The sequence below is a fragment of the Struthio camelus genome, chromosome 6 (genome assembly GCF_040807025.1).
Source record: "Struthio camelus isolate bStrCam1 chromosome 6, bStrCam1.hap1, whole genome shotgun sequence".
NCBI classification, from domain to species: Eukaryota; Metazoa; Chordata; class Aves; order Struthioniformes; family Struthionidae; genus Struthio; species Struthio camelus.
Genome location: NC_090947.1, coordinates 41514644 through 41531106, shown reverse-complemented (window position 1 = coordinate 41531106; position 16463 = coordinate 41514644). Strand labels below are relative to the sequence as shown.

Here is a 16463-nt window from a genome sequence, read left to right as displayed (position 1 = left end):
TTCACCTTTATATATTAATTTTTCACAGTGGAATAAACCAGAAAAAAGGTGCCTGGTACTTCTGTGCTGCGAAAGAACAGCTTAGACTTCTGTCCAGCTTTTACTGTATCAGGCCATCTGTTTTAGGTGAAAACCGGAGTAGTAATGTTAACCTCAAGTACGTTAACCTTTGGATGCCATGAGGCATGATAGACAAGACCATTATTTTTATGGCACATTTTTTTCTGAGCAAAGATCCTAGGGAGTGAAGAAGGATAGGAAATCCTAGTTTTGCCTCTTTGTCTTCAAATAAAATATAGCACACTGTAATCTGGATGCCAAGTCAGACTATATTATCAACACACAAATACCCAACAACTATAAATCTGAAGGAACACAAGTACGGAGTTAAGGCCATGAGGCTGATGTCAGTCTCACTGAAATTACTGATACAAATATTGATTTCTCGTCAATCAGAGTTCACCATCCAGTTTCAGCTGAAGATTGGACTGATCTGGGGCAGCTACGGAGGTGGCAAGTATATACTGCTGCCCTGAAACCTTCATTAAAGATGTAAATGGAGGCCTGAAGGTAGGAGAATTATTATGTGCCACCACAGATATCCTGAGAGTTTTTGAGTCACAGGTCGCAGTTTATGTATAGGTCTTAGTTTATTTATAGCACAAAACTAATTAAAGAAGTTGATCTTTAGGATATCTCCAAAAAAACATACACAATATATACATACAATGTTTAGCAATTCTGATAATAGTCCCCAGGTAACTTAGAAAGAGTTAAGAAAAAGTAAGATAAAAATCTGTAGCTCCTTAGCTTTTATACTTGATTAATTTAAAAGTGTATGAAGCATTTAATGCAATTTAAGATTTGGGATTTTACTTAATTTCTGAGAAGCTTCATTTAGATTTTTTCACAAAGCAGGATTATGAGTTTCACTGTTATCAGTGATATTTACTAAGCTATTACATGTGGATACTTCCTGTTTAGTCTTTGCCAAGAACGGTACATTGTTCAGAGAGGTCAGCATGTTTGTGATGCATTTTCCTAACTGGCCACCAATATTGGCTTCCACACCTGTAACAGAACATCTAGTGACCAATGTTAGATAGGTCTAGGTCATATTTGTGGAAAATTAATATGTTCTTTAAATAAAACTGTAACATAGTGTTTAGTTCTGATTCTGGTTCTCATGTTCCCCCAATGTTCATCATTTCTCTTCTCATTTCTTGGAATCGAATCTTTGCCCTATTCAAATCCGGGGTAAATCTTCCACTGACTTTGACAGAGGTTAGTATCTCAGTTTTAGTATTTCATTTTCAGTTCTTTTCAGCACCATTTTCCTCTTTCTCTAGCCTGCTTTGGATCCCTGTTCCACTTTTGGTTTTAACTTTCAACATAAAAACAATCTTTATTTTTTCCTTTTATTCTTTTTTCTCACTTGGATTCTTTTGATTTCTACTTATGCTTTATTTTTGCCACTTCTCTCATTTATCCATTTCCTCCTATTTTTTATTTCTCATCTCCTGTTTAACTATCATTTTCCTTTGCTTCCTGTGCTGTTTTTCCTCTCCCCAACCTAACATTTCCCTCTGTGCAACATATTTCTACCTTCTCTTTCCTCTCTTTTCCAAAACATGGCTCATCATTCTTTGCCACTAATGCAGAGCAGATTCTGAAATACTGTCATCTGAGACAGTTAAGTACTAAACAAAACATTACCAGGGTGGAGGAATCACTTACCCTGATTGACAACAAATCGTAACTTCTGTATTGTTGCCAGATTGCCGCTAACTCTGTATATTCCATCAACATCTAGACCTGAAAGAGAAACACATATTTCATTTTAGATCATATAAGTATTTTTCTTTGTATGTCTGTCAAGAAGCCATAAATGCCCTAACAAGAATGAAGAAGAACAGTATAGTGAGCGACTGAAAAATAATCCACCTGACAAAAACTGAAGTGCCTCCTGCCGGGTTAAAACAATGAAAAATAAAAGTGGTAAATTAAACCTAAGTGAATACAAAACATCTAATTATTACTGTCTTGTGATTCTGGCTGCCGAACACAGTTCTGCGAAGGTATTTCAGTGTGATGGGACAGGGACAGTGTGTTAGATCATGAGTTTATGCAGAAGGGCCGTTTGCGGTACACACAGCAGTACGTTAGCCCTGCTGCAATGTGCAGTGTCTGCATTAACAGTGCTAGCGAAACTTCTCGGTCAGAGACCTGCGTTTGTCAGATGTGAATTTCTGAGGCTGTGACCTTTCTGAAAATAACGCAGTTAGATGCCCACGATGAAATCATGACGTGTGTGAGGCTCCCTACAACTGCAGCTTCTCTGCTATATTCACAGCAGATCAGACGAGTTTGAAGATGAAATTATATATCCCAAATAGCGTATGCCCTGGAGTAATTTCTTCATTAATATAGGCCATTCTTTTCAAGGACAACCTGACAGTCTTGTTTCTCCCTGCATATCTACTCAAGGTTTATCTTCTAGGTGAAACTAGATGTCATACTCCCTTTTGTGACATATTATCTCCCACAGCAAGCTCCGCTGATATGGCTGTTTAAAATAGCACTTCAAGCCCAAGTTGCATAGCTGTAGCATTTCAGAGCACATGGGAACTGCTCTCCTTTCCTGGGAGAATTAGCTATTGTGCAACGACCAAGTCTGCATGCTTAGAAGTTGAAAACACAAAACTTACATTCTCCTTTCACATTTAAAACTTCGAAATAAACAAGAAGCTAAGAGAACCTACACCAATCTCAGGGTTTTTTTAAGGCTACTCATCACTTGGAACACAAGTTTTAATTAGCTTTTGGCAAACAATGTCAGAGAAAGTCTTTTTCTTGGAAAATGCTAATTTGTCAAAACTAAAAATTGTCGGGAAATATTTCAGTTTTGACAATGTAGCTATTGAGATTTTTTTTTTTCTCATTCAGGGTAGGGGAAAAGGAAAAACTGAAAGTACAGGAAAGAGTAAAAACAATTCAGAAAGCATCTCAGAAGCCCTGCTGTATAAACACTTAACTGGGAAGGAATAAAATCAGGTTCAAGTCCTCATTTCACCACACCTGGGCAGACGAGTACCCTAGCCAGCGGACTCAGCTGTTTGGAGGTGTCCCTCACTGAATATGAAGGATTTTAAAAGATTTAATTTTCCTTTTGATGCAAACTGAAAACAAATACAGTTATATTTTCTCTTACCAGAAAACACAATTCTTATTTTATGTCTATCCTGCTAGAAACATCCTGATTTGGTTTACATTAAACAATCTATTTTAAAGAGGAATAATCATTGCGTATTACACATTGGCTATATATGCCTTTTTATTAGACAATTTTCTAACCTGCACCTGTGGGTGTCCTGCAATCTTATACTGAATGTGATGATTCATTTCAGGAAGATCCCCTTTGGTTACAGAGGGATAAAGAAAAAGTTTATTTAAGAGAAATCAAAAAGGATTTGGTAATCAAGAACACTTGGAAGTTATCCATCCACTGGATATATAACATATGAGCAAAGGGAAATTACTAAACTGTTTAAGTAATGCAATTCTATCCTAAAACTGAAGAGTCTCACTCTGTCTTAGCAAAGGGAGAGTGACAGAGCAAGAGTAATTCCCAGTTTAGGAATGTGGGTCTTTTGTGGTAGAGGATTAAGAACTGCATCACATAAATTGAAGAGTCTAAACCAGAGAGTAAAGAGGAAAAAAATCAAATAACAACAACAAAACCCCCAAAAGAGAATGTTAACTTTTATTTGGATCTAACTCAGCTCAGTTTCAACTTTTATGAATATATGGAAGTCAAAGCAATACATGTCACTTTTCATGAAATAGCAATGTCTCACATTAATAGCATCAATTTGGAACAGCTCAACCCCCTCGGTATCAAACTCCATAAATTATCCAGATCAAGTGAAAATGACAAACTATGTTATAAATTGGAGGATATTACATCTTGCAAAATGATCTGGAGTATATAAGTGAATTATTATTGTTATAAATTTACTTTGGTCCTGAAATGAGGTCTGATGAGCATTTCATTTGGACACTGTACAATACGGCAGAGAGAAAAAAATTCAAGAATTTCAAGTCAATTATAATGTTCACGTGCCATCAACTTTCTGCTCCAAAAACTTTGAAAATTAAGCCAAACCAAACCAATGTAAATTGGTGGATTTGGACATCCTTTTCATGACCGCATTATCTTAGCCGGATTGTGAACAACTTCTTTTGGATAGCCAATTAGGTGAAAAAGAGGGAGAGAGAGAAAGAGAGAGAGATGTCTTTGAGGTTCTGATGTCCTGATTCTGTGAACAATTTTCAAAGCAAATTCACTTTTAAGGGCACCTCTATCAAGAATAAAAACATCAGTGCGCTGCTGTCAGTGCTTCTTCGCAGCAGGCTATAAATACTTAGGGAACAAGATGAAACAAAAGTCTTTCAGAGTTCCCTGTCTGGTGCTGGTGTTAAAGTATAGCGGTAAAGAACATTTCAGAAAAAAAAAATATTCATTGTAATAAAATCTGACTGTTTGTTCACTATACACTGACCTCCCTGTGTTTTAGAGTGGTATTTATCACTGAGATGAATCATTGAGCTTTGCCCTAGAGGGGAACAAGTCTTCTGTTTGCTTTATAGCCCAATCCCCAACTTTGAGTGTGTGGTTTTTGTTTTGTTTTGTTTTGGTTTTTTGAGGAACCTGAGAATAGGATGGGATTAGAAATGATGGAAAAATGGTAATAATTATTTCCCTATTATTTCTGTAATTATTTCACCATCATTTGCATTATTTCCAGCATAGATTTTATAAGGTGTAAGAAATCTTGGAAAAGGACTTGTTCAAGGGTACATCAGTCTAGCTGAATAAATACAGGCAAAATTTAGCACTACTTTTGTTAAAAAATCATACAGGTACTCCTGATGGGAAAGCCAAAAGGCAACAGAATTCAGGCTTGATTGAGATTCATGAACAATAACCAACATTATAGGCACTCTGTGTAACTGCACTGAAGATCTCACAAGAACACATATTTAAGAGCATTTCTGGCACTCCTGCTTCTAGCCAAACTGTTAATAATGTAAAAATAACCATGCATGTAATTTAATGTCAGTTCCAGTAGTAATTTGAGCTGGGACTTGGTAGTGCAGAGGAACACTGAAAACAAGGAAAAATAATAGTTTAGGTGATATATTTATCCAAATATAACTTTTAAAACACTAGATTTGAGTCTAGACTGTTTGAGGAAGTTCTGATGTTTTGTGAACTGCCTCGCATGAAATGTTCTCATCGATTCTTTTCTATTGCACAGAACAAATCCCTCCCCTAAATCATACTGCATTCTGCCTGAGCTTCATCTGTAATTCTCAATATCTTAAAACTGAATATAAAAGGAAATTCTGCATGTGTGTGTATGCGTATTTACAGATCTCTCTCTCTCTCTCTCTCTCTTTTTTTTTTTTAAGATTTGGAATCTGAAACATACTATTATAAATGATACTAGGTACCTTCCTGCACAGGAACCGATGAAACTTTCACAATGAATATTCCCTAAAATAGGTGTGGCCCTGAGGCCTGGTAGGAGTTTTATGAAAGAAATCATCGTGCAGGGTTCAACAACAAAGTGAAGTACAAACTTGAAGAAAGACATTCTTCAGTTAGTCCTTTCATTTAAAATTAGTTATGTTCGGGGCAAAAATATTGTATTTCAAAGGAGCCTATTATGCCTTCCCATAAACAGAAAGATCATATGTTTTAAAACTAAAGTATCATTATGTAATCAAGCTGTTGTATTATAAACTATTTTGTGGGCTCAGATGCCCAGGGCTATCTTTACAAATATTTGAGAGGTCATTATCAGGGTATGTTCTCCCTAAAACTATAATTCTTTCCTCCTGTTTTCATATATCTCCTACCATAAATACCTGATTTATAAACACTTTTTTACAAGTTTACTAAGGGCACGAAAGTGAGGCACAGAGTCACTTAAAGAAGCAGGAACGTGTGAAAGCAGCAAACGCACCAACGGCAAGATAATGTGTCTGATGAGATAAACACCACAAAACAATGTACAGCAGGGATAATATTTCACAAAAAGATCAATATTTGTGTGTCAGTAGAAGGAAAATCATGAAGTGTACTAATGAGTAAGTTCAACATGTTAAAGACGTTAAGTTCACGGAACTAGTACTATAAACTCTAAATATTACACAGTGCTCCACAATTAAGGAAACACTAAAAATTCTGTATCTGGATCACGTTAGAAAAAGTGCCCAGAGTTCCAGGTGAATGAAGGAGCACGAAAGCAGTCTTTTTGTCTGAGGTCATGGAAAGCAGAGATATAGAAGACAGAGGAGACAAGGGAACAAGTAAACAAGTTACACTGCGGGGAGAAAAAGGACCTGAAAGCATTAACAGCATTGATGGGCTCATCTGTGTGAAAGCAAGCGCGATGTAGAGCTTGGGTGAGCTGAAGAGACTTGAACTGGCAAACCTGGCATGCAGCTTTAGCAGCTCAGGTTGAACACCAGCTCCACTTGGACGTGGGAAAACCTGAGCTCAGCTTTCAGTGTCCCTGACATCTCTGTCCTGCGTTTCGGTATCCGTGCTGGTGTCGCATGAGGTGGCGTTGGGTGTGCTCTGGGTCGGCTCAGAGAACAGAGAGCAGAGACTAATCCCAGCGTTTGCTCAGTTCTACTGGAACAAAACTGCCATTTTGGTCATCATAACTATCCACTTCTTGTACTCCTCCAGTCAAAGGATCACATTCACGAAGCTGAAAACCGCACCCCGGATAACATCTGATTTGCAGATTGGTCCCATTCCTAGGCCGGAGAAGGTAGTCGACTACCACGGAAGTGGGTGCAATATAAATGTCACATTAGACAGCTGTACCAGACAGATAAGGATAAACAACCTAAGAGACTGAACAGGAGGTGAGATTGGAAGTCATTCTGAAGGACGGAGAGATAATCACTGTCATAAAAAAATCAGTTTTTAGCTATCAGTGATCATGATATACTTACATCTCTCATTTGCAAATAAAATATGGTATTGAGAAATACTTGAAAATGGCTAAGGTTGAACGACTGGCAGAAGAGTTCTGATTTTTAAAAAGCAGTAAGAGGGAGGCACTTGTAGACAGGCTAGACTGACCTCAGTCCCAGACAGCCTACTTAAATAATTAATTCAGGACTCTATGAACAAATAATTCATAGGGAAATATAATTAATCCCAACCAGAATGGTTTCATGGAAATCAGGGCCTTGACAAGCAAACTTGTTGCATTTTTTTGATAGGATTGCATTTTTGACAGGTCTAGTTGATAAAGGCAATGGTGCTGAAATAGTATATTTGGGTTTCCATGAGGCTTTTGACTTAGTACTACATGACGTTTTGATTAAAGCACTTGCATTTTATGGAATTAACAGGGCATATATTACATGGATTAAAAACTGGCTCAATGACAGACCTCAAAATGTGGTAGTTAAAGGGAGATATCAGTTAACAAGGTCATTACTGGCAGAGTTCTCAAGAGTGGAGCTCTCAGTCCAGTGCCATCCGATACCTTCACCAGGGATCTGGACAATGATAGAAACTCTCTTTTGTCAAAGTAAGCAGATGACCCAAAAATCGGGGAGGTATTCAATAATGATGAGGGCAGGTAAAGTTACAGAAGGTTTGAATTGCCACCTTGAACAGTCAAAGTTCAGTAAACTAAGTTTTCATACAGGGTAATATTTGTGGAAACTGTGGATGTAGGTTATAGAGGACTTGGGGGTTATTTTAGAAAATTAGCTTAACATGATCTGTCAGGTCAGTCCTATAACAAACAGGACTAATACAATCCCTGGAATTATAGAAAGGGGAATATCAAGCAGAAGCAGGGAAGAGATTGTACCTACCGTACAGTCTGTACCTACAAAAAGAGCTCTAGTAGAACACTGTCTTAGATATTGAAGCAGATAACACAATGCTTAAAATATACACATCCTTTTAAAAAGAGGGTGGAGAGATGAACTCTCTGTAGGTGCTAGGCACACGACTTGTAGATACTAGACTCATGACCTCAGCCTTGCCTAGCTGCAGGACTGGGATAGACAAGCCCACACTGAAAGCAGCATGAACAAGATTTTCTTCTTCCTACTATTAACGGAAACCCAACACTCCATCAGGCAGAGGTGGCAGGGGAAAGCAAGGAGGGAGAAAACGTACTAGCTCTTAACAAGCTAAGAAATGACTCTATAGGAGGTGTTTGACACGAGGTTTGGTGAATCTCTTCAGGGAATTAGCTAACAAGAAAATTCTATGTTTGACTGCAATAGTATCAAGAAGATGAGGGGCATTTCTACATTAAAAAAAGAATCTCATTTTTTCTCACAGTAATAACTTCAAGACGCAATGAAAGGAGAAAAGCTTGACTAAAATCTTATTGTTTTCAAGACCCTGTAGAAACTGTTTAATGGAAGCAATTACAACATTGAATATGAGCATTACATACTGAGAATAAGTAACAAGTGAAGATGATGGATGATACATTTTATTCTGTTTCACATCACTTGATGGTAGAATTTCTGCCTAGATAGTTATATACAAATAAATAAGACTAGTGACAGTGCAAAGCGAGTGCAATTTAAACTAGCATACATTTTGCTGCTATGCAGGGCTGCTGTTTAACGCCTAAATCAAGCTTGCTGTGTCTTAGGTCTTCTCTATTGTGTTGCACTGTCTTTGACATTCAGGCAGTTTATGGTGTAAAAGCCTCAGAAACAACAGGAGTTGCTCAGAAGGCTCACAGTAACAAGAAACAAAATGAAGCTTTGAGGTTATTTGTTCTGAATGAAGCCATCGAACATGCAGTACGTTCACTGTAATTTTGCAGTTACCTCCAAAATACACTTTTGCCATTCTCATAGTCCCACTACTTGCAGCTAAACAAAGTGACCTCATTGTTTTCCACTGTATTTTCTTTTAAACATTGGCTGGGATGATTGAGATTCAGGAATGTGGGAAAATGGATTCCCAAGCCACGTCCATCCCCTTTAATTCTGAGCTGTAATTTTTGGCTTGGCTTGAATCACAGTCATCACATTTCAGTCTGAATCTCTCTGTAAAGTGATCTTTCTTAAACATTTCTTTCACTCATCATGGGATCAGAAACAAAGCCATTCTAGTCTTTCAGCGAAACACTTACAAACGTCTTTTTACAGAGACTCACAAGAGCTGAATTTCTTTTAAAAATGTTTGAAAAAGAGGAGGTTTTCATTGCCTGATTGTCCTCTTTGTGAATCTTGTCATCTGTATGCCATGAGCTACAGCTATTTTAATCTGTTTTTGTTTGCAATCCATTTGGTGTCCGCCCAAGAAAATGCAGGTGATTTTAATTAACTTACTGCTGAAGATGTGGAAAAATCTCAATTGTGCTACAGAAAATTATACACTTAAAACCTCCCCTCTATTATTTATAACGTCCTATTAATGAAAATGATTACATGAATATATTTACCACCTGATTCATCTTTGTTCACTTTTTAAATCAACAAGGTTTATGATAAAAGAGGGGGAAAAAAAACCCTACCAAATACAGACCTCAAGTACACGTGCCAGCTCACTGGTTTAAATGGAATGGCAATTTGAAAAAAATAGCATTATTTTACTTTATGCACAATTGTCTTACTTTATGCAACATAGTTTAATATCTAAAATCACCAAATATTTGAAAATACTCATTCTCTCTTTATATAACTTGTTAGTATTTAATTTTTGTGAATGTTCAACTGACGTTTGTTTGTTTGTTTCATTTTCTCCCTTAATACCTCCTTCACCACTCCTATTTGTTCTCATTTACTGCGGTGACTACTTATCACATATAGGTTAGTAAGTCCAGTCTGACCAACGCTTAACTCATCTGCAAGAAATGCATTTATATGGTTCTTTGCTGATTTATCAAGTACACATTTTTCTGGGTGTCTAAATGGTCTTTCAGGGGTATCAGGAGTCTTCAAAAGCTGAGTGGTCCTTCAGAAGCAACCCTTTCTCTTAGCACATAAGCAGCCTTATGTCCTCAGAGATGTAAAGCCTAAAATTTTTACATGACTGGCATTGTGGTTATACAAAACTAATGGAGAAATGGGAATTTCAGGTAGAGAATTTTGAATCATTTCTGTGAAAATCAGCAGACATTAAAATACTAGCAGCAAGCATTTTCTGCTAGGTACAGCTACTAATACACAGTTTACCGCTTTCTACCAGTTACCATTTCTATCATTTTGTGCCTGCAACATATACCGTGATAGTCTAATTTGAATGTGATGACAATGTGGATAATGCAGTTTATTTTGGGGAGAATGAAAGTCTGAGTAAAGGTTGTCATTTCAGGGCTAGCTGATGATGGAAAAACTCATCCACTCTGTGACATGATCAGAACAGCTGGGGATATAATGTGGAGGGTGGGGGGAAAAGAGAGCCAAGGTATTTTGTATGTTCAAGAAATATATACAACACTGCCATTTCTCATATCCCAGCTGCGCCTGTTAACTTCTGAAAACATGTATAGCTCAGCAATAAAGCATACTTGACTGATATTTACTGCAATGTGCATTGTAAGACATTTTCTGTCACACATTACGTTCTGAAAGAGTTAAGTAACACGAAAAATACAGGCTCAAGATTATATCTGTCATGGATGAAAATACTACATTTATGCCTCATTGTAATCCATTCATTGGTTTATGGACCCCGAGCCCTCCAGGGAGTGTCACAACTCCACATGATACTGCTGAGAGCTGTATTTTGCTTTTGGATTTCTGATTTAGCTGAAAGAAGTTTAAAAACACATGTAGCCTGACAACTCCCTATCGGCTATACAACTGAGGAGGGTCAAGAGCATAAACTATTCCAGCAAAAGCCAGCTGTAACTTATGCTTGCTAAACTGGCTGAGGATCTGCTTGTTACAGACAGTAGCACACAAAAAATTTATGCATTTTGCTAAATCCTCCCACTTTGGTTAAACTGTGCTTCATTTGGGGATCCATCATCACCAGCATCATGCCCGTATTTTTTCAGCCGCATCAGCACACTAAAGGAAATTGCACTTGGGGAGGGGGGTCTAACTCTTCTCGTAGGACTATATAGCACTTTCAGTCAGGTCCACTGACATCAGTAGGCACTGTGGTTAAAAGCTAAGGGACAGATACAATTCTCCAAACATCCCTTACTCCCGATGCTGACTTCAAAGAGAATTCAGTGCAAAGTGGGGACAAATCCTTTCCTATCTTTCACAATACCGAGAGATTAAATTAGACCTCAGTAATGTCACCTCCCCATCCTGACTAGTACTGCTGCTCATTGGACATTTAATGGTTGGAAGGAGAAGAGCTGTACCTTTGGCCACAGGCAGTCTTCTTCAGCCAAAATGGGTAAGGAGTTTGCATTTTCTGGACTGTAGTACCTTTGCATGGCCTACAGAGATTCTTTTTGAAGGACAGTGGCTGCGATAGGGTTATGCTCAGGATGGAAATTGAAAGTCACAGAGCAGCTTCCTCCATCATCCCTTTGTTTTTTAGATATAGTCAAGGACTCCAGATAGGCCCAATATTCTTCTTTTTAACTAACAGATCCATTTTTATTTAACAGTGGGAAAAGATACTCCGTTCGGTCTTAGATGCGTCGAGGTTATCTATCTTTGTCTTCAGGAAAGGGTCCAGCCTAACTGTTTGCATGTACTTTTTACAACTACCGCGCAGTGCTCTGGAGCGGATGGGAATAGAGGCTTTAACTCTTGCACAACAGTTAAAGAGATATCGAGCAGGCACTTGGTAGTCCTTCTTTCATAAGTACTCATCTGCACAGGGGATGAGTACTGGCTGCATAATACAAAAGGCTGGATCTGTTTCTTGCTATAAGAAACTAGATCAGCTCCGTTTGGGATTTTTGATTGAAAGAGTATGCTAACAGAACTCGATACTTAAAATGGAGTTGAGGCTCTCATTTGCAATTGGTAATGCTCTTTTTTCATGTAATTTTGTGGGCATCTACATTTCTATTTGCCTTTCATGGGTAAGCGGGAGAGAACATGTGAAAATTAGATTCTTCAGTCTAAGACCCACTATCAGACACCTGTATTACAGCCCGTGCCTGCGTGGAAAACTCACAGTCTCTCTTAGAAGACAGCTATACATACATACCAATTTACTGAACTCTTAGCATTGCTTATCCGGTTGAAATATAAACGTGATAATACAAAGGTGTGTGTATATTTATCTATCTATCTATCTATATGCATGTACACACATAGATAACTATTTAATAATAATCTGTTTTTCCTAGTGTATATTGCACACATTTAAAGACACAGTGATGATTAAAAACACAAGAAGCCACTGACCTCTTTTTAAATCCTCTTACATCTTTTGTGTGATGAACCTCTAATCCACACTGTCCCTTAAACAGTGAGTAAAGTTTTTATGTTTTTGCAGAAGTCAGATTTAGTCCTATGAAATAGTGGCATTAAGCTGTGCTATGTGAAAAGGTGGAAACACTACTTTTAATACGACAGAAGGCTATCGTGCCTAGATATTCTTCCATATGTGTTTTTTTTTTTTTTCATCTTAGCTATAGGACTCTGCACTTACATGTATCATTTTTCCTATTGTTCCCGCTACATTTACAGTTCCAAACAGGTTCAGGTCACTCAAAAGCTTTTTCTGCCTCCATTCAATTTGGGAAAAATCTGAACTGCCACCAAAGCAATATTTGGCAAATAATGGAGTCAAGATAGCTACAGAAATCACAAAAATCCTGAACTGAGTTACAAATAGTGATAAAAAACAAAACTTAGAGACTACTAGCATGTGCTTCACTGTTTTAATAGAAGCAACTCCACAGGTCACATGGATATACTTTTCATTTTACAGTTGGACATATATGCTACGCTATACTATATAAAAATAACACAAACCTAGCGTCTGAGTTACTAGGTGTGTGAGGCTACTGAGTGTACTCTGAAACCGAACAAGTCACTTTCTATTTTCAAATATGAAAAAAATCACAATGTAATACAAATAACACAACCGAAACATAGCTGAGGCATGCAAGGAATAAAGAAACATAGTGACTTCTGAGAAGAAGGAACCTAGCTGCCCACAATCATACACACTGGACATCTGTTAGCTGAATTTTGGGTGAAGTTAATGCATATTAGTATCATTTGATATTTTCATGCAAGATAGTTATTTTAAAATTTGAAGCTATGGGAAGAATTTTGATTTGAATCGTCATCTTTGTATCTTAATTCTGCCTCCAACATGGAATGATGCAAGGAAGGTGGAAATCCAATCTCAGACCTTTTACTAGGGTTCATATAGACCCTCTGGTATTTTAGAAAGCTTGGAAAGGAGAAGCTGGCATGCAGAATTTTTCATATCTAATTTCCTTCTTTGGTGAAAATTTCAGTAATCGTTAATGACCTTTCCTATAGAGATATCCAGCAAAGTTGCAAAGTTTCTAACACAAGCTCTTACTGTGAGCTGTATTCTTCATATATTTAATGTACGACATATCAGAATAAACAATTGCAAGCGAAATAAAGATAATTAAAAAAAATTATGAACAATTTCTGTTCTGCAAATTCAGATACTTTTCAAATATCAGTATATTGTGACTGTTTGCACAGTATCTAAAGAGAAGGGGCAGATTCTCCTTCAACATTAAACCTGTAGTTTAATATGTCTTTACTGAATGGTGGTAGAACTGCTCCTATGTAGAAAAGTCCGTCACTGAATCAGTGCTGTTACGCAGTTCCTAACCTACCTTTTCTCCTGATCCAAATATAATATATATTTATGACCAGAGAATAGCCATTGGTCAACGTTTGGCTGATTCCTCCCTGGGAGAATAGTCCTGTAGGTCACAGATCAGGGCATTGAATAAAGCAGTTTGTAAGCTCTTCTGTTTTAGTGGTTGGGTAGGAACATTTAAATGCCCAGAGGGCACACTCCAAGCATCATCCACCTTCCTTTCCAGATATAAGTCTGGTTTACAGTTTAGCTGGGCTGGAGAATTCAAATGAATTTATTTTGTGTGTTAAATTGATTAAGGTAGATGCTTGTTGAGAATGATATAACCTAATTTTCATTAGAAGAGGATGCATCTCATCTTCCTACTGAGAAACACCTGATAATTTTACACTGAATGAATGACTGCTGAATTTCTCTCTCTCCCTCTCACACACAGAGACATACACACACACACACACACACAACCAGAGGAATGCTTCTTGACTGCCAAACTATGCTCCAAGATTTTATTCAATTTAATCTCAATAATATGAACCATGAAACAAAGTTTATACCAAGTATGCTGACAGATTTTTAGTTCTAGTGGCTCCACGGGGCATCACTACAACTACAGTAACAAACTTTTCTTATGAAAGATTTTTGAGTTGATTCATTTTCCATTTAAATCAACACGAGCAGGATCACCAGAAAGAACTCAACACTTGCTAACAGATACCATACACTCATCAAATTTCTTTTCTTTTTTCTTTTTAAGTAGACAAAAAGTTGTGGTACCTCCAACACCATTGTGTGGTTACTGCTGGTGCAGGAAACCCCTTTGGTGGCAACTGCTTTGGTGTGGTATGCCATGTAACGCCATGTCCATATAGGATTCTCAAATCTAAACATATGGTTCGAAATACTGCAGCAAATTTCCCCAGGAAGATGGAGAGAAGAGGCATGGAATACCCTCTTCCTATATTGTGGGGACTTTCTTACTTTGTTTCTAAATGAAGATCTCAAAGAAGACTCGTCACTTTATTCCTGGTTTGGAGAAGTTTGTGGTGCTTTTATGAGCCTTAGGATTATCTGTAAATGGTCCATGAGCTGGACAAACGAGCTTTTTTTTTCCCCTAATCCTGAGATAAAATCTGGATATTTACAATTTTGATCTAAATGTGTAAAGTTTAACACCCTGAAGCGTTTCCTGAACTGTAAGAACATCCACTGACCATGTAATGGGACTGCTTAGGTCCTTACAGGGAAGTCTTTGCATAACTGTTTTGGCGTATAGGGTCTGTTATCAGTAAAAAATGAGTAATGGACTGAAATAACATATATCAGTTACAAAGTAGAATGAACATGAGAAAACGTTTTTTAATAACATCTGTTTCCCAAGACTGTGGAGGCAAACACAGGAGGCTGAATGACTTCAAATGTATCATCTATAATACCAGAAAAAAAGGTGTATGAAGGAATGGTGAATAGATAGTTGGAGCAGACTGATTGCAGCTATTCAGGATCTAAGTGATATGGTTATGCTATGTTATGAAACAAAATGGCCACATTTTGCTCTCATTTACATATATGTCATTCCACTCAAACCAGTGAGCATTGTTTGTCTGCGTGAAGACAAAAAGAATTTGCTTCGCTATATAATTACGACCATGATCTGTGAGGATCCTGATTAAAATAAAACAATCTGCTAAGCTAATGTACTACTGGAGATATTTAAAAGACTTGTTAATTCCATGGAGGTTTATCAGGCAGTAGCCAATTTAGGGACAATTTAGTTACTAGATTGCTAACAATGTCAGTCTCATCAATTCATTGGAGTAAAATGAATTAAAAAATCGTCTCTAAAAGAAAAGAAAACCTTAACATAAAGTCTCCTCTTTAAACCGCTCTTACCTTGCCTTCTTCCTTGCTCCTGAAGCTTTCTGTTGGAGCAATTTCTCTCACTTAGGTATCAATCCTATTACACTGCAATATTATACGGTTAAAACATTGATGTAACACATCAATGCTGCTGCTACAGCAAATAATTGGAGTAATAAAATACAACTGCAGTTATTTGCTCTCTTGAATTGCAGGCAGAGAAAAGGAGATAGGATTTTTTTTTTTAAACTGACCCCACAGTGTTGCATACAGACAGCAAAACTTTTTTTTTATGTCCTCTTTTATTGCAGTAATACTTTTTTTTGAAAAATATAGCCTAGTTACAGGTTTTTTTCCAAAACAGAAAAAGCAATCAGTCTACATATTGAAAGTATATCTTCATAATTTTGTTTAAAAAACCATACATTTATTTTTAAGGAACAGGGACACTTAAAGAATCTGAAACTACTTTTTTTTTTTCCTTAAAGGAACTTAATGGACTTAAACTTACTTCTGTGTGCGTGTGTGGTGAGTGTGCGTGAATATTTCCTCCAGGCCACAACTCATTTTGTCAAGTGTTAGCCCAAAGGGTTCTATTAATGCCTGAACTGTAAAGTCTGAATATGTGGGGTTTCCAGAGGAAATACTGCCAGATCCTTGTCTCTGACGGTACGCATACCGTACTAGGGCATGATGCCTCACATCTTCCATTTATTCAGGAGGAAAAGAGAGGACTTTTTTCATTATTTTTAGTCTATCTTTTTATCTTTTTCATTGCTGGGAGGTGGATATCCTCACA

At 37.3% G+C, this 16463-nt stretch overlaps 1 protein-coding gene across 7 annotated transcripts in view; it reads right to left on the bottom strand.

Moving 5' to 3' along the window:
- ARHGAP15 (Rho GTPase activating protein 15) overlaps positions 1-16463 on the bottom strand; it is a 351974-nt gene that overhangs the window by 107746 nt on the left and 227765 nt on the right. For all 7 annotated transcript variants that reach the window (XM_068949292.1, XM_009677349.2, XM_068949295.1 and 4 more), the window contains one exon: positions 1738-1815. In XM_068949292.1, the coding sequence (XP_068805393.1) occupies positions 1738-1815 (78 nt within the window). The remainder of the gene's footprint in view (positions 1-1737; positions 1816-16463) is intronic.